The 27,918-nt window shown below is 45.1% G+C and overlaps 5 protein-coding genes and 1 pseudogene across 9 annotated transcripts; 2 read left to right on the forward strand and 4 right to left on the reverse strand.

The window, feature by feature from the left end:
• Window positions 1-425: 425 nt before the first annotated feature.
• On the reverse strand, window positions 426-3,357 carry LOC130191028 (general transcription factor II-I repeat domain-containing protein 2B-like; annotated as a pseudogene).
• An 8-nt stretch (window positions 3,358-3,365) lies between these two features.
• Window positions 3,366-4,679, forward strand: LOC130191062 (E3 ubiquitin/ISG15 ligase TRIM25-like; the record flags this gene model as incomplete). Its single annotated transcript, XM_056410728.1, has 1 exon — window positions 3,366-4,679. A coding segment is annotated over exon 1 (789 nt), but the record flags the coding sequence as incomplete, so codon positions are not given.
• A 2,036-nt stretch (window positions 4,680-6,715) lies between these two features.
• Window positions 6,716-10,791, reverse strand: LOC130191070 (BTB/POZ domain-containing protein 6-B-like). Of its 5 annotated transcripts, XM_056410737.1 has the most exons (5): window positions 10,049-10,085; window positions 9,273-9,363; window positions 8,981-9,099; window positions 8,100-8,480; window positions 6,716-7,855 (listed from the first exon to the last, which is right to left on the reverse strand). In XM_056410737.1, the coding sequence occupies exons 4-5, from the start codon at window positions 8,400-8,402 to the stop codon at window positions 7,748-7,750; spliced, it is 411 nt and encodes a 136-aa protein (XP_056266712.1). In that variant the 5' UTR covers window positions 8,403-8,480; window positions 8,981-9,099; window positions 9,273-9,363; window positions 10,049-10,085; the 3' UTR covers window positions 6,716-7,747. The 5 variants fall into 5 exon arrangements, with proteins under 5 accessions (XP_056266712.1, XP_056266715.1, XP_056266716.1 ...); XM_056410740.1 differs by lacking the exons at window positions 9,273-9,363; window positions 10,049-10,085 and adding an exon at window positions 10,715-10,791; XM_056410741.1 differs by having other exon boundaries at window positions 6,716-8,480.
• LOC130191015 (3-ketoacyl-CoA thiolase A, peroxisomal-like) lies at window positions 10,246-11,905 on the reverse strand. Its single transcript, XM_056410686.1, has 5 exons — window positions 11,540-11,905; window positions 11,119-11,212; window positions 10,828-10,941; window positions 10,715-10,733; window positions 10,246-10,324 (listed from the first exon to the last, which is right to left on the reverse strand). The coding sequence occupies exons 1-5, from the start codon at window positions 11,711-11,713 to the stop codon at window positions 10,246-10,248; spliced, it is 480 nt and encodes a 159-aa protein (XP_056266661.1). The 5' UTR covers window positions 11,714-11,905.
• A 10,266-nt stretch (window positions 11,906-22,171) lies between these two features.
• Window positions 22,172-24,028, forward strand: LOC130191032 (E3 ubiquitin-protein ligase TRIM39-like). Its single transcript, XM_056410701.1, is given in 1 exon segment — window positions 22,172-24,028. A coding segment is annotated over 1 exon segment (1,713 nt). The 5' UTR covers window positions 22,172-22,224; the 3' UTR covers window positions 23,938-24,028.
• A 1,579-nt stretch (window positions 24,029-25,607) lies between these two features.
• LOC130191073 (BTB/POZ domain-containing protein 3-like) lies at window positions 25,608-27,654 on the reverse strand. The gene has a single exon (XM_056410744.1). It carries the CDS (start codon window positions 26,896-26,898, stop codon window positions 26,515-26,517), a length of 384 nt encoding a protein of 127 aa, XP_056266719.1. The 5' UTR covers window positions 26,899-27,654; the 3' UTR covers window positions 25,608-26,514.
• Between the last annotated feature and the right edge of the window lie 264 nt (window positions 27,655-27,918).

Raw genomic sequence — 27,918 nt, forward strand, 5'->3', positions numbered from 1 at the left:
TGCTGCTTATGCTTCAACTGTCAGAATTATTTTTGTGGCATTGGGTGCCCTTTTTTTTGGTTTGAGCACCTGCCCCCCAAAATGTCTGTGCACGTGCCTGATGCTATCCTTTTTTTTTTCTCAAGATATAGTCGGAAAAGAAGTGTTTTTAGTTTGCGGTGGGAGATTTAGAGACTCTGCTGTCCTGATGTCATCGGGAGCTTGTTTCACCAATGAGGAGCCGGGACAGCAAACAGTCGTGACTTTGTTGAGTGTTTAGCTCGGAGTAACAAGCCGATTGGTAGATGCTGAGTGGAGTGAACGGGGTGGGGTGTAAGGTTTGACCAAGTCCTGGACGTAGACCCGATCTGTTTGCAGCTCGGTACGCAAGTACCAATGTTTGGGAAGGGTGAGCAAATGACAGCCTAGAGAGCAGGGGTGTCAAACTCATTTCCACCGAGGGCCACATCAGCATAGTGGCTGTCCTCAAAGGGCCAGATGTAACTTAGAATTGTAACTAAATGTAACCGAATGTAATGTAAAATAAATGTAACTACTCCTTAATGTTAAATAACTCTGAATGTATTACTTATTCAAGTTACAAGCATTACAGTTGCACAGAAAAAATATGTTTTCTTGTTGCTCTGTTATAACATAAATCCTCTTAATTTGTCAGGTTATAAAACCCAGATAACTCCATCAATCAAGGATCAAACTATCCAAGTGAATAAAGAAAAATAACATCAAACACAAGTTATGACATTAACTTTCTTACAAACGTTTGTCAAAGTTAAAATGGGCTTAATTACAACAGAATCAACAATTGTGAGCTGCTAAAAACATGTATGACAGATGTAGCATTTTACAAAAAAAGGCTGCACACAGCCTTGCATCCAACTGATGGTTTGATTACAATAATTTGTCTGCATACACACATAAAACCTGCAAACACCAAATAATTGCAACAGCAACTACACACATAAATAATATGGAATCAACTAAAAAAATAACAAAATAAAGGTTGACTCGGTTCACAACTATATTAGTCAAGTTTTTAGGTTAGTTTTTGATGAGGAGATGCTGCCTGTCCTTGAACACACCAAGTGGATCCCCTCTCTACCATCCATTGATCATGTTCTGAAAATAACAAACACAAAACAAAATGCAAGCACAATCAATAAATTACACAGAGTTTAACTATTCTTCTTCTTGGTTGAATTACATGTTATTATATTCTAATGAAGTTTTTTTTTTAAATGCTTACCTGTGTGTTTTCTGACCAGATGTCTGACACCGTTTTCCCATTACCAGTGTGTCAATGTCTGGTTTTAGGTCCTGTGCTGAGGCAATCCGTAGAACAGCATGGAGGTTGTCATCAGTGAGGCGTGATCTGTACTTGTTTTTGTTCAGATTCATGATTGAAAACATCTGTTCGCACAGATAGGTGCTCCCAAACATGGACAGAACACGGGCAGCATGAAGTTGAAGCTGTGGCATCAGATCAGGGGGCAGCAGACGGTAAAAGTCTTGGATTGCAGCATCCTGGAACTTTGCTCTCAGGCCACTGTCGCTTTGAAGCTCAATGAACTCCATCTGAAGGTGTTGGGGTGCAGTGCAGACGTCGGTGGTGAAAGGATTGGTAAAGATGGCAAAGCCAGACTGCTGTGCTCTAAAGTCAGAGAAGCGCCGATCAAACTCGGTCATTAACCGGCTCAGTTTGGTAGCCAACTGAGCACATGAAAATGTCCCGGGAAATGAGGCTGACATGCTCTGACAGACAGGAAAGTGGGCAAGATTGTCCTGTTTCACTTGGCATATCCATAGGTCCAGTTCACGCCGGAAAGCCGTGATCGTGTCGGACATCTGCGTGATGACTTGTTTGCGTCCCTGCATCTTCTGATTCAGTTGGGCGAGGTGCTCGGTTATGTCACACAACACAGCGAAGTCACACAGACACTTTGGTTCTGACAGTTCAGACACGGGTTTTCCTTTACTCTGCATAAAAAGAGCAATTTCTTCCTTGAGCTCAAAAAATCGTTTGAGGACTTTGCTCCTACTCAGCCACCGCACTTCTGTCTGGTACGGCACATCCCCGTGCTCCGAGCCCACCTCCTGCAAAAACAGCTGGAACTGACGGTGATTCAGGCCACGCGGCCGAATGAAGTTCACTGTTTTCATGACCGTGGTCACGATGTCATTCATCCCCAGCACCTTCCCACACAAGGCTTCTTGATGGATAATGCAATGATATGTTATCAGAGGTGTGTGACAGTTCTTTTTTTGCATTTCCCTCTTCATTAGTCCAACCAAGCCCACTTTTCCTCCACACATTGCCGGTGCACCGTCCGTAGTCAATCCCACGAAGTTTTCCCAGGGCAATGCATTTTTACGTATGGACTTCTCCACCGCATCAAAAATGTCCTGTCCCGTCGTGGTCCCATGCAATGCAGCTATATCCAACAGCTCCTCCGTGACCGAGAGATCCGACTTCACGCCTCTAATGAAAATGGATAACTGCGCTGTATCCGTGTTGTCTGTACTTTCATCCACAGCTAATGAAAAAGCGATGTAGCCGCGTGTCTCCTCGGCCAGCTGTGTTGCAAGGTTTTCAGCTAGTTCCGTAACTCGGTCCGCGATGGTGTTTCTGGATGAACTGATATTTTTAAGTCTGTATCTGATCGGGACACACCTGCTCACAGACCTTCAACATGCACTCCTTCAAAAACGCTCCCTCTGAAAAAGACTTTGAAGCGTTCTTCGGCCACAATATAGCTAGCTTTCACTGCCGCATTGTTTTTGCCTGCGGATTTCGTGAACACACTCTGCTGCGACCGCAGCGTGCCTTTTAATTCTTGGGCAAGTTCTTGCTTTTCTTGAAGGCTAGCTTTGGCGTACTTAGCTCCGTGTTTGGTTTCGAAATGCCGGCGTAGATTGTACTCTTTGACAACCGACATCGCCTCGTAACACAAAAGACATACCGGTCTTTCTCCTTGAAGCACAAACAAGTATTCACCTTCCCATCTTTCTTGAAACAGTCTTCCATCTCCATCAACTTTTCTCTTCCTGGACATTTTGGGGTAATTATTTAACTCTCAATTCCACTTGTTGGCATTGACGTGGAAACACTGCCGTGTAGTGGCGGGAAGCCATCACCTCGCGGGTATCACAGTCGACACGCATTGTGGGCAATGTAGATTTTGGTCAAAGCACGCCTTTGACTTATTAAAAAAAATATGTTTTAGACACTGAGACCTGTTATGCTCTCGCGGGCCACATGAAATGACGTGGCGGGCCACATTTGGCCCGCGAGCCTTGAGTTTGACACATATGGTCTAGAGAGTTGGTGTTCATAGAGAAGAGGAGGGGACCCAGGACAGAGCCTTGAGGAACCCCTAGTAGTTAGAGGACAAGGTTCAGACACAACTCCTCTCCAGGTTACCTGGTGAGTGCGGTCGTTGAGGTAGGATGAGAAGAGGGAGAGAGCAGAACCTGAGATACCAGGTCCTGAAGGGAGGACATGAGGATCTGGTGGTCCACTGTGTCAAATGCAGCAGAAAGGTCTAGAAGGATAAGGACAGAGGAGAGAGAGGCTGCTCTAGCAGTGTGAAGCTGCTCAGAGACAACGAGGAGGGCAGTCTCTGTTGAGAGGCCGGCCTTGACCAGACTGGTGAAGGTCAAGAAGGTTTTTATGGTGGAGATAGGAGATTTGATTAACGATAGATCACTCGAAGATGAAGAAGAAGTTGATGTAATTCGAGTTATCGAAGATGGATTAGTAAATGAGGAGCGTATGTCTTCTTTTCTTTTTGTAAAGAAGTCGACAAACTGGTTTGGTAGAAGGGTGGAAAGATGTAAAAGTAATCACATTAGTTTCCTTTTTCAACAAATAATTGAATTCTACTTTTAATAACATGTTCTTCTTTTCTTCCTCAATGTGTGTAGACATGGCTTCTGCAAACCTTCAGCTGTCTGAAGATCAGTTCCTGTGCTCCGTCTGTCTGGATGTGTTCACTGATCCAGTCACAACACCATGTGGACACAACTTCTGCAAAAAGTGCATCACTGAACACTGGAATGTGAGTGACAGGTGCCAGTGTCCCATGTGCCAAGAGGTTTTCACCACCAGACCAGATCTGAGGGTCAACACCTTCATGTCTGAGATGGTTTCTCAGTTCAGACAGTCGACTCAGCAGAAAGCCAGCAGCAGCAGCTCAGAGCAACAAGAGTCCAGACCAGGAGAAGTTCCCTGTGACGTCTGCACTGGAACCAAACTGAAGGCCCTGAAGTCCTGCCTGGTGTGTCTGGTCTCCTACTGTGAGACTCACCTGGAGGGTCACCTGTCAAGACCAGGTCTGAAGAGACATCAGCTGATGGACCCTGTGGAGAACCTGGAAGACAGGATGTGTCTGAAGCACGATAAACCTCTGGAGCTGTTCTGTAGGACCGACCAGACGTGTGTCTGCATGCTCTGCACTGTGTTGGACCACAAGATGCACAATGTTGTTCCTCTGAAACAAGAATATGAAGGAAAGAAGGTGGAGCTGCAGAAGACAGAGGCTGAAACTCAGGAGATGATCCAGAAGAGACGCCTGAAGATTCAGGAGGTCCAACACAACGTGAAGCTCAGTGAGGAAGATGCAGACCGAGAGAAAGCAGAAGGTGTTCAGGTCTTCACTGGTCTGAAGGAGTCTGTGGAGAAAACTGAACGAGCTCATCACTACGATAGAAGAGAAGCAGAGAAGCACCAAGAAACAGGCTGAAGACGCCATCAGAGAGATGGAACAGGAGATCTCTGATCTGATGAAGAGGAGCACTGAGGTGAAGCTCTCCCTCTCTGAAGACCACCTCCACCTCCTCCAGAGTGTCCAGTCCCTCAACATCCACCATCCACCACCCACCAAGGACTGGTCTCAGGTCAGTGTTCCTCCAGCATCACATGAGGGGACTGTGAGGAGAGCTGTGTCTCAGCTGGAGGAGACGCTCAGGAACATGATGAAGACGCTGGTTGAAGTGAAGATGAAGAAGCTGGTTCCTGAAACTGAGATGAAGAGGGTCCAGAAGTTTGCAGTGGACGTGACTCTTGATCCTGAAACAGCTCATCATTACCTCATCCTGTCTGATGACAGGAAACAAGTGAAACCTGCTCAGGTACAGCAGCCACGTCTCCCCGACAATCCACAGAGGTTCTCTTTCTCTGTGTTTTAGGAACACAGAAGTTCTCTTCAGAAAAACTTTATTACGAGGTTCAAGTTAAACAAAAGACTGAATGGTTTTTAGGAGTGACCAGAGAGTCGGCCAACAGGAAGGGACTCTTCTCACTGAGTCCTCAGAACGGTTACTGGACTATATGGTTGTCAAATGGAAACAAGTATAAAGTTCTTGCTGGTCCTTCAGTTGTTCTCTCCCTGAAGTCTGGGCCTCAGAAGGTGGGGGTGTTTGTGGACTATGAGGAGGGTCTGGTCTCCTTCTATGACGTAGAAGCTGCAGCTCTCATCTACTCCTTTACTGGCTGCTCCTTCAAGGAGAAACTCCTCCCATTCTTCAGTCCTGGTAATTATCTTGGTGGTATAAACTCTGCTCCTCTGATCATCTCTCCTGTTGGAGTAAACTAATCACTTCCCTCACGTCCTTCAAGGGAAAATATTTAGACTCAACCCTGTGTGATCTCCTCCTCATCTCCTTCACCTCATCTTCTCCTCGTCTTCTAACTGTAGGGATGCACAGATACTCGTACACATGCAGCCTCGTTCCCTCGAGGTTTTCTCCATCAACTTTTCTCTGAGAGGTTGTCGGCTGTCTGTCTGGAATGATCTGTCAGGGTTTCCAGCAGAAACTAAATAGAAATACAACAAAAATATCTTTATTCTTTTGTTTGTTTTTCTATCTGATGGGCAGCTGCAGACAACATATTCATTCAGAGTCCTCAGGATTCATTTAGGAGTAATACATATTACATGTTTATAGTGTCTCCAGAATAAAGTTTGTCTCCTTGTGATACTGAACATAACAAGTTAAACAAAGGAGAAAAGATGTCAACGGAGTTTAAAACTTCATTTAAAAAGGGGTTTAATTGATGACTCGTCACTTTGGACTTTTTATTTTGTTTTGTGAAAACTGGTGAGATGACTCGAGTCAAAGACATCTGTAAATATAGGATTGTTGAGTTAAAACTGCAAAATAAAGTTGTTATCGCAAAGCATTGTGGGATTCCAGGCAATGCAGAAACTTGAATTGTTGAATGTCTTGACCTGATTCTTAACTTTTTGTTCACGTTGTTTGGCCTGAAACGCGAAGGCCACGCCCGACAGTGACCCGTGGCGAGCAGCGATTGGCCGGATGACGTGTGACATCGGCCTCGGGAAAACTTAGTTTGACTGAACTTTGTAAAATGTTCAACTGCAAAGTTTTTACAATCATCAAACTTGCCAAACACCAATAAAAAGTTCAAGTGAAACGTGGTCGTCTGACTTCTTGTATGTATTGTTAAATATGGTTGTTAATGTGTGAATGGAATTTTAAATCTGGATGAATACATCGTGCTTATTAATAAAATGTACATAATGTATGCTTTTAATAGGTACAATTAATTTACTGATTAATATGAATTTCAAACAATTATTAAATAGTATTTTAAATACTTTAAAACTCAACCTTTAATTTCCAAACGTCATCCTCAATAATCACCGACTCAATCCTGGATCAGGAAACAGAGACATCCAAAAATATGCTTCTTCAATATAGAATCATATAAAAACTGTTTATTTAATTCTTCCCCTCCACTTTGAAAGAGAAGAAGAAGAGATCACAGAACTATTTACACGTCTGCAACATGGAGGAGACAATAACAAGGATGTGGTACAAGCACCAGGTCACGTCTTTCACAATAAAAGCACAGGAATCCTTGACCATTCTATAAAAACACACTAAAAAATTAAAATAAAGTGTAGAGTTATGAATTAAATCCTTCAGACAGAAAACGGAAGAAGTCGGGAGTGGGATTAAGTTCTCGTGTTACAAATATAAAATAAATACATTATTTATTCGTTTTAGAATCCGGAATTCAGAGCTCGTCCGTTGCCTCCGCGCGGCTCTCAACATGGCGGCGCGTTGTCGTCTGCTCAGGTAGACGTCGCCCCACGGGGTCTTTACGGTGACGCTCCGAGTGTCACGGAGGAACAACAACAACAGGAAACACCTGCACAGGTGAAAACAGAAGCAGGTGCTTCGTTTTGCGTCTTTTTTTTGTTGACGTCTCGGGAACGTTTTCAAAGTCGGATCGTCGTGAGAGAAAAAGTCAGATGAGCGACATTTAAACGTTTTTAACGTAAAACTGACGGAGCCAGAACAACCTGCCCCGCGCCCCGCATCGGAAAACATCGAGAAGTGTTTTTTAAACGTCGTCGGGGTCAAGCAGGAAAGTGAGGAAGAGACTCGTCTTCTTCAACTCCCGTACGAACCGTTTGAACACGCTCTGACCTCTGGGATTAAGAATAATAATAATATCAACAAAGTAAACAGATTAATCATGAGGAACATTGAGCGTGACAAAAGGACAGACAGACAGATTCAGACCCCGCCTCCTCACACGAGGTCGGATCAGCCAATCAGCACAAAGCAATGCAGAGATTGGTGTGTGTGTGTGTGTGTGTGTGTGGGATTATGATCATAATGTACCATCACACCATGAATAAATGTGCAGTTACACGTGACTCTCCCTTCCTTCTCTGGGCGTCTTCGGTCAGGAATGCTTTGTTCCAATATGACATTTTCACTTTGAGTTCTCGGGTATCTGACACACGGCTTTAGCCGAGACACGGAGCGTCCTGCCCGGGCGTCTCATCCAATCACCGCCGTGTTGACCCGACCTCGACAACCGCTGGAAACAAACAACAACAGAGGCGTGAAGGAACGGGAGCTTCCAGACTTCTTCACGCTCCCATCAAACCGTCTCCAGAGGCTCAGCGGGGCAAAGTCGCGAGTCCCTCCCTCCTCGGAGAATCGTCTTCGCCCCTTCAAAATAAAAGCCCCGCTCAGGCGTAGAAGACCAGCTCGGGGATCTGGCCCCCCTGCACCCCGGTGCCGTTGGTGCTGTCCGAGGAGCACTGGAACTGGAAGGTCACCTTGCCGCACTGCACCTCCGTCACGCCCTCCTGGCCGAAGTAGCTCAGCTCGTTGCCGTCCAGCACCGCGCTGGCGGTGTAGAAGGTGTCGGGCTCGATCTGCACCGGGTAGTCGAACGACACGGCGAAGGTGCTGCTGGAGCCGTCCGAGAAGTACTCGATGACCCGCTGGGCCACGGACACGCCCTGGCGCTTGTTGAGTATTCTGAAACTGGGCACTTCGCAGATGGTGGAAAAACAGGCTTCCGGACGCGCATGGATTAAGTTATCAACATTTAATGGCAGAAAGTGTAAAACAATCATTCAACGCGCTCTATCCTCGTGTCCAGGCTGCCGGCTCCCGGCACCTTCCGGGAGCACAACCTTCCCTTTGGGGCTTACCTGAGAAAAGACAACGTTCATCTAAAAACACGGAGTCTCATACTCTTCCTGTTACCGGTCGAAACCGTCACTTCCGGTTCAGTCACCTTCACAATAAAAGTCTCTTGTTATTGTAAGTCACTTCACGGATTTCAACCGGCTTCGTCAATCTATAATACTAACATTCAGGCCCTCTCATGCAACATTCATTAATTATTGCCATTAATACATTTTTATATAGAGTAAACATTATGCTTCTCAATATATTATATTCAATATATTCTCCTTAATATTGTCTATTATAATATCTTTCTGTATGTATTAATTTAAAACATAAGCCCTCTGCAGATGTTATCAAAATAAACTATTACAACTTAACACGCTTCAGCTCGATCTCGGCGCCGTACTCGGCCGAGCCGCAGCTGGAGCCGTCGAGGCCGAAGCCGGCGACGAAGACGCGCCGGTCCGCCGCGACACAACGGAGGAGGACGCACACCGAATGACCCAGAGGGCGGACCTACTTCTGCATGGCCAGGAACGAGGGCGGCTCCACGTCGGGGATCCGGATCTCCTCCTGATCCTCCGCCAGCTCGCCATAAAACATGGCGTGGAACACGGAGCTGCCGACGGCCAGGACGTACTGACGGAGCAGAGCAACGACACCAGATCACCTCGGACTCACACACAGGGCGGGATTATCAAAGGTGACGAGTTCATCAGGTTGTAACCGTCTGAAGTTGGGATGTTGTCCAGTGTTCAGCGGTTCCAGTCAAACGTAAATAGACATGATTCTCTTCTTCTCGAGGGTCTCACCTTGTGCCCCGGGACCCGCTCCGTGCCGCCGGGCGGCCCGACCACAAAGTGAACGTCTGCCATCGTCTCGTTGTTGAACATGACTGAATTCCTACAGGAAACACAACATGTTCTCTTAAAATATAGAAACTAAGAAGTTATATTGAATATTCCATGTGATGGGAGACGGTCAGATCCTTTACTCGAGTCTAAAAATCCACCATTCCAAGCTACAAGTATTATCAGAGAAATGTACAGGGTTCTGACACATTGTGACCGATGGATTTCCAGGACTTTAAACCAAATGTCCATGACTGAATTAAAATCTCAGTATAAACATGAAAACTGTTGAAAATGTTGCATATTGAGAACTATCGCCGGCTTATTAACTAAGGATGGGTTAAATGCAGAGAACTAATTTCCCCTTGGGAATTAATAAAAGTGTATATTAATTATATTTTGAGCATCTTTCTGAAAAAAATATATTAATTATTTCAAACGCGGCGTAAATGAACATGTGATTATAACAAATTTCCATGACTTTTCCAAAACTTTTGTGATTACAGGCCTGGAAATGACCATTTAAAACTCCATGACTTTTCCAGGTTTCCCATGACCGTACGAACCCTGAATGTACTTTAAAGTATTGGAAGTAAAAGTTGCATTATTGTGTTTTATCTAGGAGGAAAAAAGTATCTTCAGTTAAAATAAAAATAAAAGATGGAATATCCACAACTCCTCATGAAATGAACTCAAAGTGATGCTCTGCATATGTAATCCTCCTGTGTCAGACCCACCTCTCCCGGATGGTGGGGAACAGGCCCTGCCAGCTGCCGCCCTGCGCCATGTGCTCGTGTTGTTGTTCGTGAGGTTCTGCTGCTGGTGCTGCTGGATGGAGGAGGAGGAGGAGGAGGAAGAGGAGGTGCTGCTGCTCGCTGAGGCGGAGGTGACCAGCTTCTTGGTGGGAAACAGCTCTGCAGCCATTATCTTCCAGTCAGACTGCCGGCCGGGTCATGGCAGCTCCGGGCCCCGGACTCACCTGCCGCCGCTGCCGGTACCGGTACCGGTCGAGTCTGGAGGGAACACCCGAGAAACGCGCTTTGAATTCGGACACCGAGAAGAGCCACACGGCGGCGGCGACGACGCGGGCTCAGCTCACTCTGACGTGCACGCCAACGCTCGTGCAAACTATCAACGTTTTATTAAAAACAAAGAGACAGTTGAAGCACACAAGTCCACTTAAAAGACACACTTTGTTTTCTTTATAAAGTTTGTAACTGTTCCTTTACAGTAACTTTGGTTTAAGCGGTTCAAATATATATATACACACATATATAAATTCAAATACATGAATAATATATATATATATATTTATAAATATATACTGTATATATATAATAAATAATATATATACAATAAATAAATGATATATATATATATATCTGTGATGTGAGAGCTTGTACCTGCGATGTTGAACACAGCCTGCAGGCCGGAGGAACATTGCCGGTTGACGGTGTAACACGGCACCGTGTCCGGAAACGAAGACAGAGCTGACAGAGTGAGAGACACGCCACACGGCGGGGGAGGACGTGAGTCAGTGATGATGATGAAGAGGAGGAGGAGGAGTCTGACCTGAGGAAGTGAGCCACCCTGGCCATCACAGCACCGGCTCCGGGCTGCAGCACGTTACCTGCAGACAGCAATACACAACCAAAATATAAAAAACACCAGCAATAACAAGTACACAAGAGTACACAAGAGTACACGCAAGTACACAAGAGTACATGCAAGTAAATAAGAGTACACGCAAGTACACTAGAGTACACACAAGTACATCAAATATTAAAATAGTATTTCGGTTTCCCACCGACACAAACGTCTCCCAGCCGGTCGGGAGGAAGGCCAACGTCCGCGAGCACCGCGCGCATCACGGCGCTCAGCAGCTCGTCAGGCGTCGTGTCCTGCAGACAAGCAGCAGGGCTCGTTAACCCCAAAGGTCAGAGGTCAGGGGAGGAGTTAAAGTACAGGGAGTATTCGTAGCTTCATGGAGTTAAAGTACAATAAGTATTTCAGCTTAAAGTACAATAAGTATTCTCAGCATTTAAAGTACAATAAGTATTTTCAGATGTATGAAGTTAAAGTACAATCATGAAGTTAAAGTACATGAAGTATTCGTAACTTCATGTAGTTAAAGTACAGGAAGTATTCTCATCTTCATGTCGTACAACTAGCAGCAATAAAGTTACACATGTTTTCTGAGCTCATGAGTACTCGTTAGTCCCAGTTACCTTGAACGCCCCTCTCTTCGCTTTCCCGATGGCGGTCCTCGGTCCGTGAACCACCACCACGTCCTGCGGGCTGCTGCCCGGCGCCGAGCCGCACTCCGTCCGCCGTACATCCCGCGTGTACCTCGGGGAACCGGAGGACGACAAGTGGCCCGAAATGACTTTTAATCTGTGCATTATGACGACAAAACACCAGAGTTTAATCTGCGAGATTAATACATGGAGTTCGTACTCTGCTCCCAGCTGTCAACTGGCGGGACGGAAAGCGCGGAGGGACAAACTACAGCGAATCGAGTCCGAGCGGTCGATGCTCTGTAGATGATCAGCGATCGAGTAAATGACACGTGAATTAATACAGATATGCGCGTGAAGGTGTGTGAATTAATGAGTGATCGTGTGTGAGTGTGTGTGAATGAATGATATTGTGTGAGGTGTGTGTGAGTGAAGCTTGTGTGTGTGTGTGTGTGATAGTGTGAATCTGAATGTGTGAGTGTGTTTGAGCGTGTGTGTGGAATGAATGATCTTGTTTGAGTGTGTGAGTGAGGGTGTGTGGTGAGTGTGAATGATCTCATGTGTGCGGTGTGTCGGTGTGTGTGAGGTATCATGGGAGTGTGTGATCTCATGTATGTGAGTGTGTGTCAGGGTGTGTGAATGTTCTCGTGAATGAATAATTAACAACCAGCACAAGCCATACAATTAAAAACATAAAACAAGCTGCAAAAATTTAAACAATTGACTATTTTCTCTTCATTTCCACAAAGTCCATAAGACAGAAACACAGACCCAAAGAATGCAGCGCAACGTTTGACGGAGTGTTTTCATTGGACACCAGGGGACCGCAATGCATTGTGGGATTCCAGACCGGCAACGCAACAACTTGAGGGTTGAAAGTGGCACAATTATAACTTGATGCAAATCACAGTTATTTAGCTTGAACGTGTTTTAAGGAGAAGAAGCAGCAGACAATAAATAGTTATGAGTTGATGGACAGGTGACGTCAGGAAGAGTTTAATAGGTGAGCTTTGCCCTGCGCTTTGTCTCTCAGGTTGCCTTCTGCTTTCTCCGCCCTGCGACACAAACACAGTCAGAGTCCAAACTATCAACGTTTTATTAAAAACAAAGAGACAGTTGAAGCACACAAGTCCACTTCAAAGACACACTTTGTTTTCTTTATAACATTTTTAACTATTCCTTTAAAGTAACTTTGGTTTAAGCGGTTCAATCCCTGACAGCTGACACGTCTCTATTGTCTCTGTGTCCTGCAGAGAGGACATTAATCAGCTTTAATACATTAGATAACTATTCCTGCCGGCTGTACATGAAACATGGTTTGTCTTCATGAACATCTTCAGGGTTCTACTGTTTCACTTCCGCTTCCTGCAGCTTTACTGTGTTTCATAAGAGCTGCAGATAAGAGGCGGAGCCACCCTGAAGAGGAGAGCTGCTGCGTCACACTCAGGAAACGAAAGTTAACTTCAGAGTCAGAAACACTGCAGCAGGGCTCTCAAGTTTTGAAGACAGGCAAGCGTGACATTTCCATCAGCACCCGATGCTCACCTGTGCGAGCACCGGCATCGAGTCGAGAGGAGTTGTTGACGGGGGGGTTTGAGAAGCCATCACTATTGTCGAGTGCTCCTTCGTTCACGTCAACATGCTCCATGGTGGTCGGCAGTGTGCTTGGTCACAAGTTGATCTGGTGGTTCTCTGCCTTTCGTGGTGACCAGTGACCGCAGTGCAGGTTATTTAATTGTGCGAACAGAGTAAAACGTGTCGCTCTTGGCCTAGTGGTAAGATCCCCGTCAGTTAAACTTTTTTCCTCCCAAAGACATGAGTTCGAATCCCGTAACATCCTTATATATTTGTTGTTGTTGTGGTTTTTGTACTACAGAGTTATGCTACGTGATACATGTTTGCACAAAACAGACTCCCAATTGTATGTTGATTAAGTGTTTATTTATTTGACCAAATGTATTTCAAAGGAAGGGCAGTTTGCTAACTTCCTGTTTCAACCATAAACAACACGCGACGCTTCAAGTCGCTGGACGCTTCTTCTTCTCCATCGTCTCCTCCGGTATGTTCAGACCAGACACGCACGACACGAGAAGGTTCTCATTGAATTGTAGAACTAAACAATGCGGCATTCGAGGACAGCTGCGTGTTCTCCTGCTATTATCAACATCTGCCGTTAACTACGACAACAACAGACGCATTCGACCGAAGGTCGCCAGTTAACAGGGACTCAGGTTGAACCGTAACACCGGCGTCGGAGCTCTGCAGCGGACCAATCGATCAACGTATTGATCACCCCTGCATTCAAGCATTAAATAGCCGAGAGGTTTTTTCAGCGTGAGGAATTCGATGTGTGGCGGGAGTGCGTGAGATAAGACCGAATTGCGTGAGTCTCACGCTCAATGCGTGAGACTTGAGAGCCCTGCTGCAGTCGAGACGAGTCTCTGCTTTTCTCTCTGAGACGATTCAAAGTGACGTCTTCAGGTTTTTCTGAACTACTCAACAGAGTCTCTTCCAAACACTGGTGAGTACATCTGATCATATTCACACCTGTGATCACCAGGATTAACACAACACTTTAGCTTTACTCGGGCAGGAAGTTCCTCTCTTATCACTTCATACCTGATGAATTATTAACAATATAACTATGGCTGTCTGTCCACAGTCCCACGACACAGAAACTCACTTTAACTGCTGTAAACTGTCTCAGGAGGACTTTAGTAACTAGTAACTGAATCTGTGGTTTTCAGTTTAGTCTCTCTCTGACTTTCCTGCTTTTGTTACTGTTCATTGATCACTTCCTGTATTTCCTCTAGTAGTTTCACAATAAGAGTTTATGGCTTTTATTGTGAAGCAGCTGGAGGAAATGTGATGTGTTAGTCATCAGTAGGCAGAGCTTTGTTGTCAGAGATGTTGTCAGAAATAGTTACTACTAGTTCTCACCAGTGGCGGCTGGTGAAATTTTTTTGGGGGGGGCGCATTTGGGCGACGCGGTTTAAATATCACTCAGCAATGAGAAGAAAAGAGGTTTTGAGTAGAATATTGTAAAAAACAAAGCTTTATTTCAAGAACACAGCGTGCTCAACACTGTCCAATAACAACTATCAACACACTGTAACTTTTAGCATGAGAGGTTCAGAGCAGCTTTAAGGAACATTGGGTTGGGTTTCAGAGGTTTGCAAAATAAAAGTTTCACCCTCACATGAAAGAGGTTCAGAGCAGAATAGAGTCAGAAAGAGATCACATGTTACATTGGGTGACAGAGTAGACCCACTACTGTAAAGACAAGTAGCCTCCTCTCTTTAAAGTGGGCAAACGTCTCAATAACTCTGGTTAAAGTCATCATTTCTGTAACCAGCCTGTTTCCATTATTCTGGAGGGAATGCGTCTGTTTTTCAGAACTTCTTCGTTGTGTTTTCGATGCCAGTTCGGTCTCCTTCTGCTGCTCTGCTCTGCAAACAGGGTTAGCTTCATGCTGTTAGCGAGTTAGCTTCATGCTGTTAGCTAGATAACTGCGGCAAGATTCGTGCTTTACACTTGTCTGAAGCTCTGTAGATCCCTCACCCCGTTGTAGTCCAGAGAGTTTCAGTCTCAGGACTTTGGAACAACAGACAGGAGAAACTAAACAGAGCATTACTCACTGAGCCTCCAGCTAACAGCTCCGTTAGCTACCTGCTCGCACAGCAGCTCCGTGGAGCTTTCTGGCAGGGTTGCCAGGTCTGTGTGACAAAACCAGCTCAATGGCCAATAAAACCAGCCCAATATCAGAACTCAAAATATGCCCGTGCCAAACCATATACACTGCTTTTAAAGTGTGTGTATGTGGGCGTGTCCCATGTCCATGTGTGTACGTGCTGATCTGGAGTCAGTTTGGTAGGATTTGGGTCTAAATAAATTATTTCATTTAAAATATGAATTTTTATTTAAAGATATTCATGTAATTTGCATGCAAAATAGGTCTACCCGAACCAGCGGACAAAAAATTCAACCCGCGGCAACACTTCAAAAGTAGCCCAATTCCGCAGGAAAACAGCGGACCTGGCAACACTGCTTTCTGGGCTGAGGGAATGATACCGGTCTCTGATTGGCCGAATAGTCCAGTCACGTGAAGTAAGAAACGATGTGATTGGCCAGGGCGCACATTTTTGCGCCCCAAGATTCACGTTTCATCCGCCAATGAGAAGCCGTCCTTGCCGAAACGACCGTGAAATGTTTGCTCGCTGCCGCACACACACGTTGGGCCGGCGCCCCGAAAATGGGGAGGGGCTTCTCTCCGGGATAATGAGTGGCGATATATTATTTATGTCACATTTAAATGAAGTGGTTGTTGACAGGCTGACTGTCTCCCACACACATTTAGCGCGTCAACACGGTATATTTACTATTTAAATGATTTGGTATATAATGTTTTTTGACAGTATATATTATATTTTTTTCTTCTTTTTTTTTTTCATCTCAAAATTTTAAGAGGGGCGGCGCCCTAGCGCCCTCTATGGACGCACCGCCACTGGTTCTCACTCACCGTAGTGATGGCGTGTTTCTGGTCTCCTGGGGACAGAAGGTCTCGTGTTGACGTGTCCTCCCCTTGATGAAGTCCTCCTCAGTCTCAGGTGTGATGAAGACGCGTAATAGTCAGGCTGTGGGTGGGAGAGTCTTTACCTGGAAGGAGAAGTAGTTCAGTCTCGTCAGGGATCATTTTCAGGTGGTGTCTGGATCTCCACTGAGAGACGCCCACAGTTGGTGTCATCAGCATAGCTATGGTAGGAAACGCCAGAGCTGAGAGAGTTGGTGTACAGAGAGAAGAGGAGGGGATCCAGGACGGAGCCCTGAGGTACCCCACTAGTGAGAGGACAAGGTTCAGACACAACTCCTCTCCAGGTTACCTGGTGAGTGCGGTCGTTGAGGTAGGATGAGAAGAGGGAGAGAGCAGAACCTGAGATACCAGGTCCTGAAGGGAGGACATGAGGATCTGGTGGTCCACTGTGTCAAATGCAGCAGAAAGGTCTAGAAGGATAAGGACAGAGGAGAGAGAGGCTGCTCTAGCAGTGTGAAGGTGCTCAGAGACAACGAGGAGGGCAGTCTCTGTTGAGAGGCCGGCCTTGAAACCAGAAATTATTTTTCCTTTTCTACAAATAATTGAATTCTATTTTTAATCAAATGTTCTTCTTTTCTTCCTCAATGTGTGTAGATATGGCTTCTGCAAACCTTCTGCTGTCTGAAGATCAGTTCCTGTGCTCCGTCTGTCTGGATGTGTTCACTGATCCAGTCACAACACCATGTGGACACAACTTCTGCAAAAAGTGCATCAATGATTACTGGAATACCAACAACCAGAACATGTGTCCACTGTGTAAAAAGGGCCGCAGAGTGAGAGGTCAGAGGGGATCCTCACCACCGAGCGGCGTCCCCGTCCCCCGAGTTGAATCTCTGGGTCGACTCAGCCGACTCTCACATGTCTGCCCCTAGAGACTGATGCTCACGGTAAACACATTCGATCCTGAGCGCGCGAGGGTTTTGATAAAGTTAGCGGAAGGATTTATGTAACAACATCCGGTTTTGCAAAGTTAGCGGAAAGAACCACGTGAAACATCCGTTTTTCAAAATAAGATGTCGACAAATCATACACTAGCGCAGTGGTTCTCAAATGGGGGTCCGCGTACCTCTGGGGGTACGTGAGATTTTTTAAAAATCTATTTAAAATTAGCATCCATTCAAAAGTGTGCGCGGCTAGCAATGCGCGCGCTGGCGAGAAGAGTTGTTGACGGGGGGGGGAGTCGGAGATCGGAGTTGTGTTAACGCGACACGTAGAGACAGAGATGACATGCTGCTGTAGAGACGACCAACAACAGACGTATTGGAAGCTCATTCTGCGCATGCGTTAAATGCGCTAAAAAAATTAACTAATTAATCCTGTAATTTAATCAGAACGCATTATTTTTCACAGCACGAATACATATTCAATAAAACACAAGTGTAAGTTCATAAACTGAATTGTATATTAAGTAGGCAATTTAATTAAATTATCCTAAAAACCCAGTCTCCCCCATATCAGGATGGTTTGACCCAACGTGGCACACGCTAACGGTCATGACCCGTCTATCACTGCCGGCATTTAAACTCAAATAATGAAGTCGTGGTTGAAGCGGAGCAGCAATGCTGCTGAAAACACGGAGGGACAAGTGCCAAAGAAGGCCAAACCAGAGCCGGCAAAATCCCGTCAGTTTTCCGACGACTATGTTTTAATGGGATTCACGTCCACGAGTTGCAACCCACCCAAGCCGTTGTGTTTCTTCTGTGGGGAGAGGTGAGCCAACAGTAGCATGAAGCCAGCCCATCTTGAGCGCCATCTCAAGACAAAACATGCAAATTACGCTGGTAAGCCACCTGCATTTTTCAAGAGGAAACTCTCTGAATTCCGGTCATCTCAAGAAACGATGCGTAAAGCCTCCACGACATCAGCCAAAGCCCTGGAGGCATCTTATGCGGTGTCTTTGCTCATAGCTAAAGCCAAGAAACCACACACCATCGCCGAAGACCTGCTCCTTCCTGCCGCTGTTGTGCTGGCTGAGACATGCTGGACACAAACGCAGCGGAGAAGTTAAAGACTGTGCCTTTGTCAAATGACTCTGTCTGCCGCAGAATAGACAAAATGGGAACAGACATTGTCCAGCAAGTTGTGGGGAAAATTAGCGACTCTTTTTCACTCCAGCTGGATGAATCTACAGATGTCAGTGGAAATGCACAACTTGTTGCTTTTGTAAGATACATCGATACTGACGACATTTATGAGCACATTCTATTCTGCAAAACGTTGGAGGGAAGAACAACAGGAGAGGACATTTTTGATGTTGTTAACAGCTTCTTCTGTGAAAACGGCATGAGCTGGAAATCCTGCCGCAGCATCTGCACGGACGCAGCGGCCTCAATGACGGGCAGCGCGAGAGGACTCATAGCGCGCATTAAAAAAGAAAACCCCGACATGAAGTGGACTCACTGTGTCATACACAGGGAAGCGTTGGCGTGCAAGAAAATGAGCCCTGTGTTACATGACGGTTTGAACGACAGCGTCAAAGTGATCAACTTCATAAAGTCAAGGCCACGCAATGCACGCCTGTTTCGCCGCCTCTGAAAACATGGGAGCTGAACACACAACACTGCTGCTGCACACAGAAGTACGCTGGCTCTCGAGGGAGAATACTCAACCGGCTGTTGGAATTACGATCTGAAGTACACACCTTTCTGATCGAGCACAGGTCTCCCCATGCCACCTTGTTCCAGGACACAGACTGGCTTGCAAAGCTGTGCTATCTGGCAGATATATTCAGCAAACTGAACGAACTGAATGTGTCTCTGCAGGGCAAGGAGACCAGCATGTTAAACATGTATGACAAGGTGGGTGGCTTCCTGAAGAAAGCAGAGCTGTGGAGAAGGTCCTCTGCAGAGGGAGATTTCACCTGCTTTCCCCAGGTGGATGCTTTTCTCTCTCGTGAGGATGTGGACAGAGCTCCAGTCAAGTCGGTCATTGTGGGACATTTGACCAACGTGATTAAAGATTTTCATTCCTACTTTCCTGACCTGGAGGATAAATCTGTACAGCTGGATTGGGTGAGAAACCCATTTCTCTTGTCTGAAGCAAACAGAAGCTACCTGTCACTTATCAGGAAAAACTCCTGGAAGTGTCATCTGACCGTGGCCTCCAGATGAAGTTTGCCACATCCACACTCACACAGTTTTGGGTGTGTGTGAAGCAGGAGCACCCTGACCTGGGACAGAAAGCTTTGGAGCAGCTACTGCCCTTTGCCTCCACATATTTATGTGAGGCCTCCTTCTGCAATGACTGTGATCAAAACAAAGCAAAGAAACAGACTGTGCCTGGAGAAGAGCTTCATCACAGCAGTGGCCTCCCTGCCACCAAGACTGACAAAGATCCTCAGTGAAGCACAAGCACAAGTTTCTCATTAAAATGTAAATGCTAAAGCATTCAGTTTAATGCAATGTTCATTGTTGACAGTTTAATAAATCCGACACTGATGGCACAGTGCTGTGTATTACTACTTTTTTTTTTACCAAAGATTATTTGCGCTGGTTAGGGGGTACTTGGCTGAAAAGTATTTCACAGAGGGTACATCACTGAAAAAAGGTTGAGAACCACTGCACTAGCATATCAAAGTAAACAATGAACTGTTGTTGTATCTTTATAGATCGTTTCTGAGATTTAGCTTAAATTATGCTCACATTAAAACATTTTTACTGTACCAAGGAAGAGTTTATAAAAATAAGTCAGACTTTTGCATGTTAAAAAAAGTCCTGTATATAGATTTCCCCAAGAGTTCCAGGAAATGAATAATGCAGATGTGTTCCATACATATCTGAAATCCCCTACAATAGCAATCAAACAATTTTAATGGATCAATTAGGACATTTTTCAAAGTAAAAGTCCTAAATGTTTAAAGAAATCTGTAATTTCTTTCATGTTTGAGGTGCTTTATATATGTATTTCCTCATAGTCCTAGGCAATAATGCTACACAATAAATAGAATGCTTCAATCGACACCGTGATCGGTGATCGGTATTATCGGATCGGCAGATACTGATTTCAGTGATCGTGATCGGCACAAAAAACCTGATCGGTGCATCTCTAATTTTATTCATTGAAGGGAATAAATGTACATATGTTGTGTGAATATGATGCAGTTGAACTTGACGTTAAAGACACCAAATACATGAAGCTGAAGTTTGACTTTGAGTAAATCAGCTAAATTTGTTCTGTCTGATGTTCACACAGGAAACATTGATTAATAGTTTTGTTGTCATGGAGCTTCATTAAGATTGAGGCCTACTACATTTATATAATGTTTACAGAATACAGGATGTTTTATTGTGTGATTCACGTTAATAAAGAGAATAAATAAATATGTCGTCACTTTAATTTGTTTTGTGAATATTGTTGAGATGACTTATGAACCAAAGAAACCTGTAAACATGATTGTAAAGAAGTCAAATAACCGAGTTATTGACCACAAGGCCTGAGTAATGCAGTCCGCGGTCAGCCGGGGGCTCGTGAGTATCCCCACTCCCTTTAGTTTTCTACACATTGTAAACTAATTGGTCTGGATGAGGACGGCTCCTCTGGGTTTGTACCTGGCTTTGGTATGAAGGTAATAGCAGCTGCTGTGTTGATTCAGGTAGTTTTTGATTCAACGAGGAGTATCTGTACATTTTACTTCAGAGAGGAATACAAATATCTTTACAGTCTGTATATATTTCTGGAGGAAAGCCATCTGCTTCACTATGGGATGTCATCGATAGCTTCCTGTCTCTCTGTGAATGTAATTGGCTTATGAAAAGCCTGTTGTTGTTGTTGTTGTTGTGGTTTCTCATTTATTTGTGGAAGGTTCAAATGTTCCAAGTAGTTAATCTGAGAGTCACTTTTATGTATTTATGATGTGTATCGTGATTTGTAATAACTGGTAAAAAAATCTAATTATATCTCACCGGATTTAAAACAAAGGAGGCAAAAAGCCAGACGACTGTGTGAGTCTCAGGGAGGTGAAGGTGAGGTTTACACCCACAGAGCTGCAGGTAAGAGGCGGAGCCACCCTGAAGAGGAGAGCTGCTGCGTCACACCCCGGAAACCACACGTTGGTCCGGCAGAAACACCGCAGCGGAGACGAGTCTCTGCTTTTCTCTCAATTCAAAGTGACTTCATCAGAGTCTCTGACAAACACTGGTGAGTACATCTGATTATATTTACACCTGTAACCACCGGGATTAACGCAACACCTTAGCTTTAGGGCTCGATCACACCAGCCGCTTCAAACGCGCCGTGGTAAAAACGTGCCTGTGGAGTGCGCAGCCGGGCGATACAACTTCATTTACAAAATGGAGGCAAGCAGCCGTCGCGCTCTTGCTGTGTTGTGGGATGAAGAGGAGGAGAACGCCCCATAAAAGCGGAGGTTATACCGCTAATATGAGTGTCTCGTCGGGGTTTGCCTTTTACTTTTGAATTTCCCGCCGTCATCATACACAAGAAAACAGGAAGGAGAGCCCGCCTCCTGCTTGATCCGATTGGCTGCCTTGATCCGATTGGCTGCCTTGAGCCTCTTGCTTGATCCGATTGGCTGCATTGGGCCTCTTGTTTTTGTGCTCAAATCTTTTATTGGGTTTCGAAATATATGCAAAAGAAAAGATGAACACACTGTACATATACAAAGATACTCAGACAAAAACCATACACAAAATATATTATATATATACGGGTAGACATGCAAAAACCTGCACACAGTATTTTGCTGATTCATTCTTCAACATTTTTAGAGTAGTCTCATATTCATTCTTTTGGCCAAATCTAGTTTTATTCAGATGTGAAGAACATGAGATTGCTGTATTCCTTATGCAACCTTTGATGGCACTCTATAGAATACACGGATCATTAGTGGTCCCAGCATTTTCTGAAATATAAACAGTAAAGGCATCTCTAAAGTAGGTGCACAACTCATTATTTCTTCATTATTTCTGCTGTTCTTTAACTCACTTTTGACTTATTCTGTGCTCCTTTGCAAGAGGAGCTAGGTTGAGTCTGTCAGCACGACTTTGATCTTGTTTCTTAATTGAGACATACAAATAATTACACCGTTTTTTTCCCCTTTTCAACAAATAATGAAACTATTTTTAATATAATGTTCTTTTCTTCCTCAATGTGTGTAGATATGGCTTCTGCAAACTTTCTGCTGTCTGAAGATCAGTTCCTGTGCTCCGTCTGTCTGGATGTGTTCACTGATCCAGTCACAACACCATGTGGACACAACTTCTGCAAAAAGTGCATCAATGATTACTGGAATACCAACAACCAGAACATGTGTCCACTGTGTCAAAAGGTTTTCTTCTCAAGACCTGAGCTGCTCGTCAACACTTTGTTCTCTGAGATGGTTTCTCAGTTCAGACAGTTTGCTGAACAAAAAGCCAGAAGAAGCAGCAGCTCAAAGCAACAAGAGTCCAGACCAGGAGAAGTTCCCTGTGACGTCTGCACTGGAACCAAACTGAAGGCCCTGAAGTCCTGCCTGGTGTGTCTGGTCTCCTACTGTGAGACTCACCTGGAGCCTCACCTGACAGCTTCACGCCTGAAGAGACATCAGCTGATGGACCCTGTGGAGAACCTGGAAGACAGGATGTGTCTGAAGCACGATAAACCTCTGGAGCTGTTCTGTAGGACCGACCAGACGTGTGTCTGCATGCTCTGCACTGTGTTGGACCACAAGATGCACAATGTTGTTCCTCTGAAACAAGAATGTGAAGGAAAGAAGGTGGAGCTGCAGAAGACAGAGGCTGAAACTCAGGAGATGATCCAGAAGAGACGCCTGAAGATTCAGGAGGTCCAACACAACGTGAAGCTCAGTGAGGAAGATGCAGACCGAGAGAAAGCAGAAGGTGTTCAGGTCTTCACTGGTCTGAAGGAGTCTGTGGAGAGAAAACTGAACGAGCTCATCACTACGATAGAAGAGAAGCAGAGAAGCACCAAGAAACAGGCTGAAGACGCCATCAGAGAGATGGAACAGGAGATCTCTGATCTGATGAAGAGGAGCACTGAGGTGGAGAAGCTCTCCCTCTCTGAAGACCACCTCCACCTCCTCCAGAGTGTCCAGTCCTCAACATCCACCATCCACCACCCACCAAGGACTGGTCTCAGGTCAGTGTTCCTCCAGCATCACATGAGGGGACTGTGAGGAGAGCTGTGTCTCAGCTGGAGGAGACGCCTGGTTGAAGTGAAGATAAAGAAACTGGTTGAAGTGAAGATGAAGAAGCTGGTTCCTGAAACTGAGATGAAGAGGGTCCAGAAGTTTGCAGTGGACGTGACTCTTGATCCTGAAACAGCTCATCATGACCTCATCCTGTCTGATGACGGGAAACAAGTGAAACCTGCTCAGGTACAGCAGCCACTTCTCCCCGACAATCCACAGAGGTTCTCTTTTCGTCCCTGTGTTTTAGGAACACAGAGTTTCTCTTCAGAAAAACTTTATTACGAGGTTCAAGTTAAACAAAAGACTGAATGGACTTTAGGAGTGACCAGAGAGTCGGTCAACAGGAAGGGCGACATCACACTGAGTCCTCAGAATGGTTACTGGACTATACGGGTGAGAAATGGAAACGAGTATAAAGCTCTTGCTGGTCCTTCAGTTGTTCTCTCCCTGAAGTCTGGGCCTCAGAAGGTGGGGGTGTTTGTGGACTATGAGGAGGGTCTGGTCTCCTTCTATGACGTAGAAGCTGCAGCTCTCATCTACTCCTTTACTGGCTGCTCCTTCAAGGAGAAACTCCTCCCATTCTTCTATCCTGGTCATTATTATGATGGTATAAACTCTGCTCCTCTGATCATCTCTCCTGTTGGAGTAAACTAATCACTTCTCTCACGTCCTTCAAGGGAAAATATTTAAACTCAACCCTGTGTGGTCTACACCTCATCTTCTACACTTCATCTTCTCCACCTCATCTTCTCCTCCACTTCATCTTCTCCACCTCATCTCCTCCACTTCATCTTCTCCACCTCATCTTCTCCACCTCATCTCCTCCACTTCATCTTCTCCTCATCTCCTCCACCTCATCTTCTCCACCTCATCTCCTCCACCTCATCTTCTCCACCTCGTCTTCTAACTGTAGGGATGCACAGATACTCGTACACATGCAGCCTCGTTCCCTCGAGGTTTTCTCCATCAACTTTTCTCTGAGGTTGTCGGCTGTCTGTCTGGAATGATCTGTCAGGGTTTCCAGCAGAAACTAAATAGAAATACAACAAAAATATCTTTATTCTTTTGTATTTGTTTTTCTATCTGATGGGCAGCTGCAGACAACATATTCATTCAGAGTCCTCAGGATTCATTTAGGAGTACATATTACATGTTTATAGTGTCTCCAGAATAAAGTTTGTCTCCTTGTGATACTGAACATAACAAGTTAAACAAAGGAGAAAAGATGTCAACGGAGTTTAAAACTTCATTTAAAAAGGGGTTTAATTGATGACTCGTCATTTTGTTTTGTGAAAACTGGTGAGATGACTCAAGAGTCCAAGACATCTGTAAATATAGGATTGTTGAGTTAAAACTGCAAAATAAAGTTGTTGTTATCGCAAAGCATTGTGGGATTCCAGGCGATGCAGAAACTTGAATTGTTGAATGTCTTGACCTGATTCTTAACTTTTTGTTCACGTTATTTGGCCTGAAACGCGAAGGCCACGCCCGACAGTGACCCGTGGCGAGCAGCGATTGGCCGGATGACGTGTGACATCGGCCTCGGGAAAACTTAGTTTGACTGAACTTTGTAAAATGTTCAACTGCAAAGTTTTTACAATCATCAAACTTGCCAAACACCAATAAAAAGTTCAAGTGAAACGTGGTTGTCTGACTTCTTGTATGTATTGTTAAATATGGTTGTTAATGTGTGAATGGAATTTTAAATCTGGATGAATACATCGGGCTTATTAATAAAATGTACATAATGTATGCTTTTTTATAGGTACATTTGATTTTCTCATTAATATGAATATAAAACAATTATTATTAAATAGTATTTTAAATACTTTAAAACTCAACCTTTAATTTCCAAACGTCATCCTCAATAATCACCGACTCAATCCTGGATCAGGAAACAGAGACATCCAAAAATATGCTTCTTCAATATAGAATCATATAAAAACTGTTTATTTAATTCTTCCCCTCCACTTTGAAAGAGAAGAAGAAGAGATCACAGAACTATTTACACGTCTGCAACATGGAGGAGACAAGAACAAGGATGTGGTACAAGCACCAGGTCACGTCTTTCACAATAAAAGCACAGGAATCCTTGACCATTCTTTAAATACACATTAAAAAATAATAAAGTGTAGAGTTATGAATGAAATCCTTCAGACAAAAGACGGAAGAAGTCGGGAGTGGGATTAAGCTCTCGTTACAAATATATTTTAAAAAAGGTTATTTATTCGTTTTATAATCCGGAATTCAGAGCTCGTCCGTTGCCTTGCGACTCTCAACATGGCGGCGTTGTCGTGCTCAGGTAGACGTCGCCCCACGGGTCTTTACGGTGATGCTCCGAGTGTCACGGAGGAACAACAACAACAACAACAGTAAACACCTGCACAGGTGAAAACAGAAGCAGGTGCTTCGTTTTGCGTCCGTTTTTTTTTAAGTTGACGTCTCGGGAACGTTTTCAAAGTCGGATCGTCGTGAGAGAAAAAGTCAGATGAGCGACATTTAAACGTTTTTAACGTAAAACTGACGGAGCCAGAACAACCTGCCCCGCGCCGCGCATCGGAAAACATCGAGAAGTGTTTTTTAAACGTCGTCGGGGTCAAGCAGGAAAGTGAGGAAGAGACTCGTCTTCTTCAACTCCCGTACGAACCGTTTGAACACGCTCTGACCTCTGGGATTAATAATAATAATATCAACAAAGTAAACAGATTAATCATGAGGAACATTGAGCGTGACAAAAGGACAGACAGTGACAGATTCAGACCCCGCCTCCTCACACGAGGTCGGATCAGCCAATCAGCACAAAGCAATGCAGAGATTGGTGTGTGTGTGTGTGTGTGTGTGTGTCTTTGTGGGATTATGATCATAATGTACCATCACACCATGAATAAATGTGCAGTTACACGTGACTCTCCCTTCCTTCTCTGGGCGTCTTCGGTCAGGAATGCTTTGTTCCAATATGACATTTTCACTTTGAGTTCTCGGGTATCTGACACACGGCTTTAGCCGAGACACGGAGCGTCCTGCCCGGGCGTCTCATCCAATCACCGCCGTGTTGACCCGACCTCGACAACCGCTGTAAACAAACAACAACAGAGGCGTGAAGGAACGGGAGCTTCCAGACTTCTTCACGCTCCCATCAAACCGTCTCCAGAGGCTCAGCGGGGCAAAGTCGCGAGTCCCTCCCTCCTCGGAGAATCGTCTTCGCCCCTTCAAAATAAAAGCCCCCCCCGCTCAGGCGTAGAAGACCAGCTCGGGGATCTGGCCCCCCTGCACCCCGGTGCCGTTGGTGCTGTCCGAGGAGCACTGGAACTGGAAGGTCACCTTGCCGCACTGCACCTCCGTCACGCCCTCCTGGCCGAAGTAGCTCAGCTCGTTGCCGTCCAGCACCGCGCTGGCGGTGTAGAAGGTGTCGGGCTCGATCTGCACCGGGTAGTCGAACGACACCGCGAAGGTGCTGCTGGAGCCGTCCGAGAAGTACTCGATGACCCGCTGGGCCACGGACACGCCCTGGCGCTTCAGCTCGATCTTGGCGCTGTACTCGGCCGAGCCGCATTTAAAAAGGGGTTTAATTGATGACTTCTTCTTCTTCTTTTTAGATTTGTAGGCGGATGGCATCCAGTGAACGGTGCATTTCCGCCACCTACTGCAGTGGAGTGTGGACCAGAGACCCTATCCCCTTACAAAACCAAACAAACAAAATACCCACAAAACAAAATCAATAAAACAAACAAAACAAAAGGGAGATTCAAAAATGTCAGTGCTTTAAATTCTATTGCTTAATCCTGTTTCTTTCACATATTGTAATACTTGTCCTGCCCCCAATTTTAACGCATCTGTTAGATTTAGTTCCTCCACTCCCAGCTTCCTCTTCAACATGTGTCGCTCAAGTGTGTATTTCTGACAATGACAAATGATCTGTTCTCCAGATTGTGGTCCTTGACAGTCTCACATCGTCCTGTTGGCTGTTTATTGACTAGATGCATTGTTTAGTTCAGCCTTGGCCCGATCCTCAGTCTGGTGACTCTGTGTTCTTCTGCTCTGCTTCTTCTAGCTGGCCTCCCTTTGCCAACTTCCCTCTGCACAGCATACAGATGTCTTCCTGTTTCCCCTCCATCACAACTATGCTGCCATTCCTTCATCATGTTTCTTTTGATAATTGTTTTAACTTCTGCTTTGCTGTGTAAATGTCCGTCTTGTGCTGCCTTTCTAACGCTTGTGTTGCTAGTGTATCTGCTCTTTCGTTTCCTTGCACCCCCCTGTGTGCTGGTACCCACATAAATGCTCCCACAATACCCATATTCTTTAGACGGAACAGTGTTTCATATGTTTCATTCATTAAATCCTGCCTGCTATGTGAAGTGAATGATTGTAATGAGGATGTTGTTGAACTAGAGTCTGAACAGACGATGACCTTTTGAACCTCCTCTCCCCACTGCAGTGCTGTTAAGATGGCCAACGTCTCCACTGTAGACACAGACAGATGCTCTGAGGTTCTCTTCTTAACTTCATATCTTAAGGACGGTGACTGCAAACCCAGTTCTCCCTGTCAGGGTCTTTTGATCCGTCTGTAAATGCTGGAATAAATGATAAGTATGTCGTCTCCAGTCTATCCTCCACCATTCCTGCCACGTTATT

Source organism: Pseudoliparis swirei, unplaced genomic scaffold, assembly GCF_029220125.1.
Source record: "Pseudoliparis swirei isolate HS2019 ecotype Mariana Trench unplaced genomic scaffold, NWPU_hadal_v1 hadal_26, whole genome shotgun sequence".
Lineage (NCBI taxonomy): Eukaryota > Metazoa > Chordata > Actinopteri > Perciformes > Liparidae > Pseudoliparis > Pseudoliparis swirei.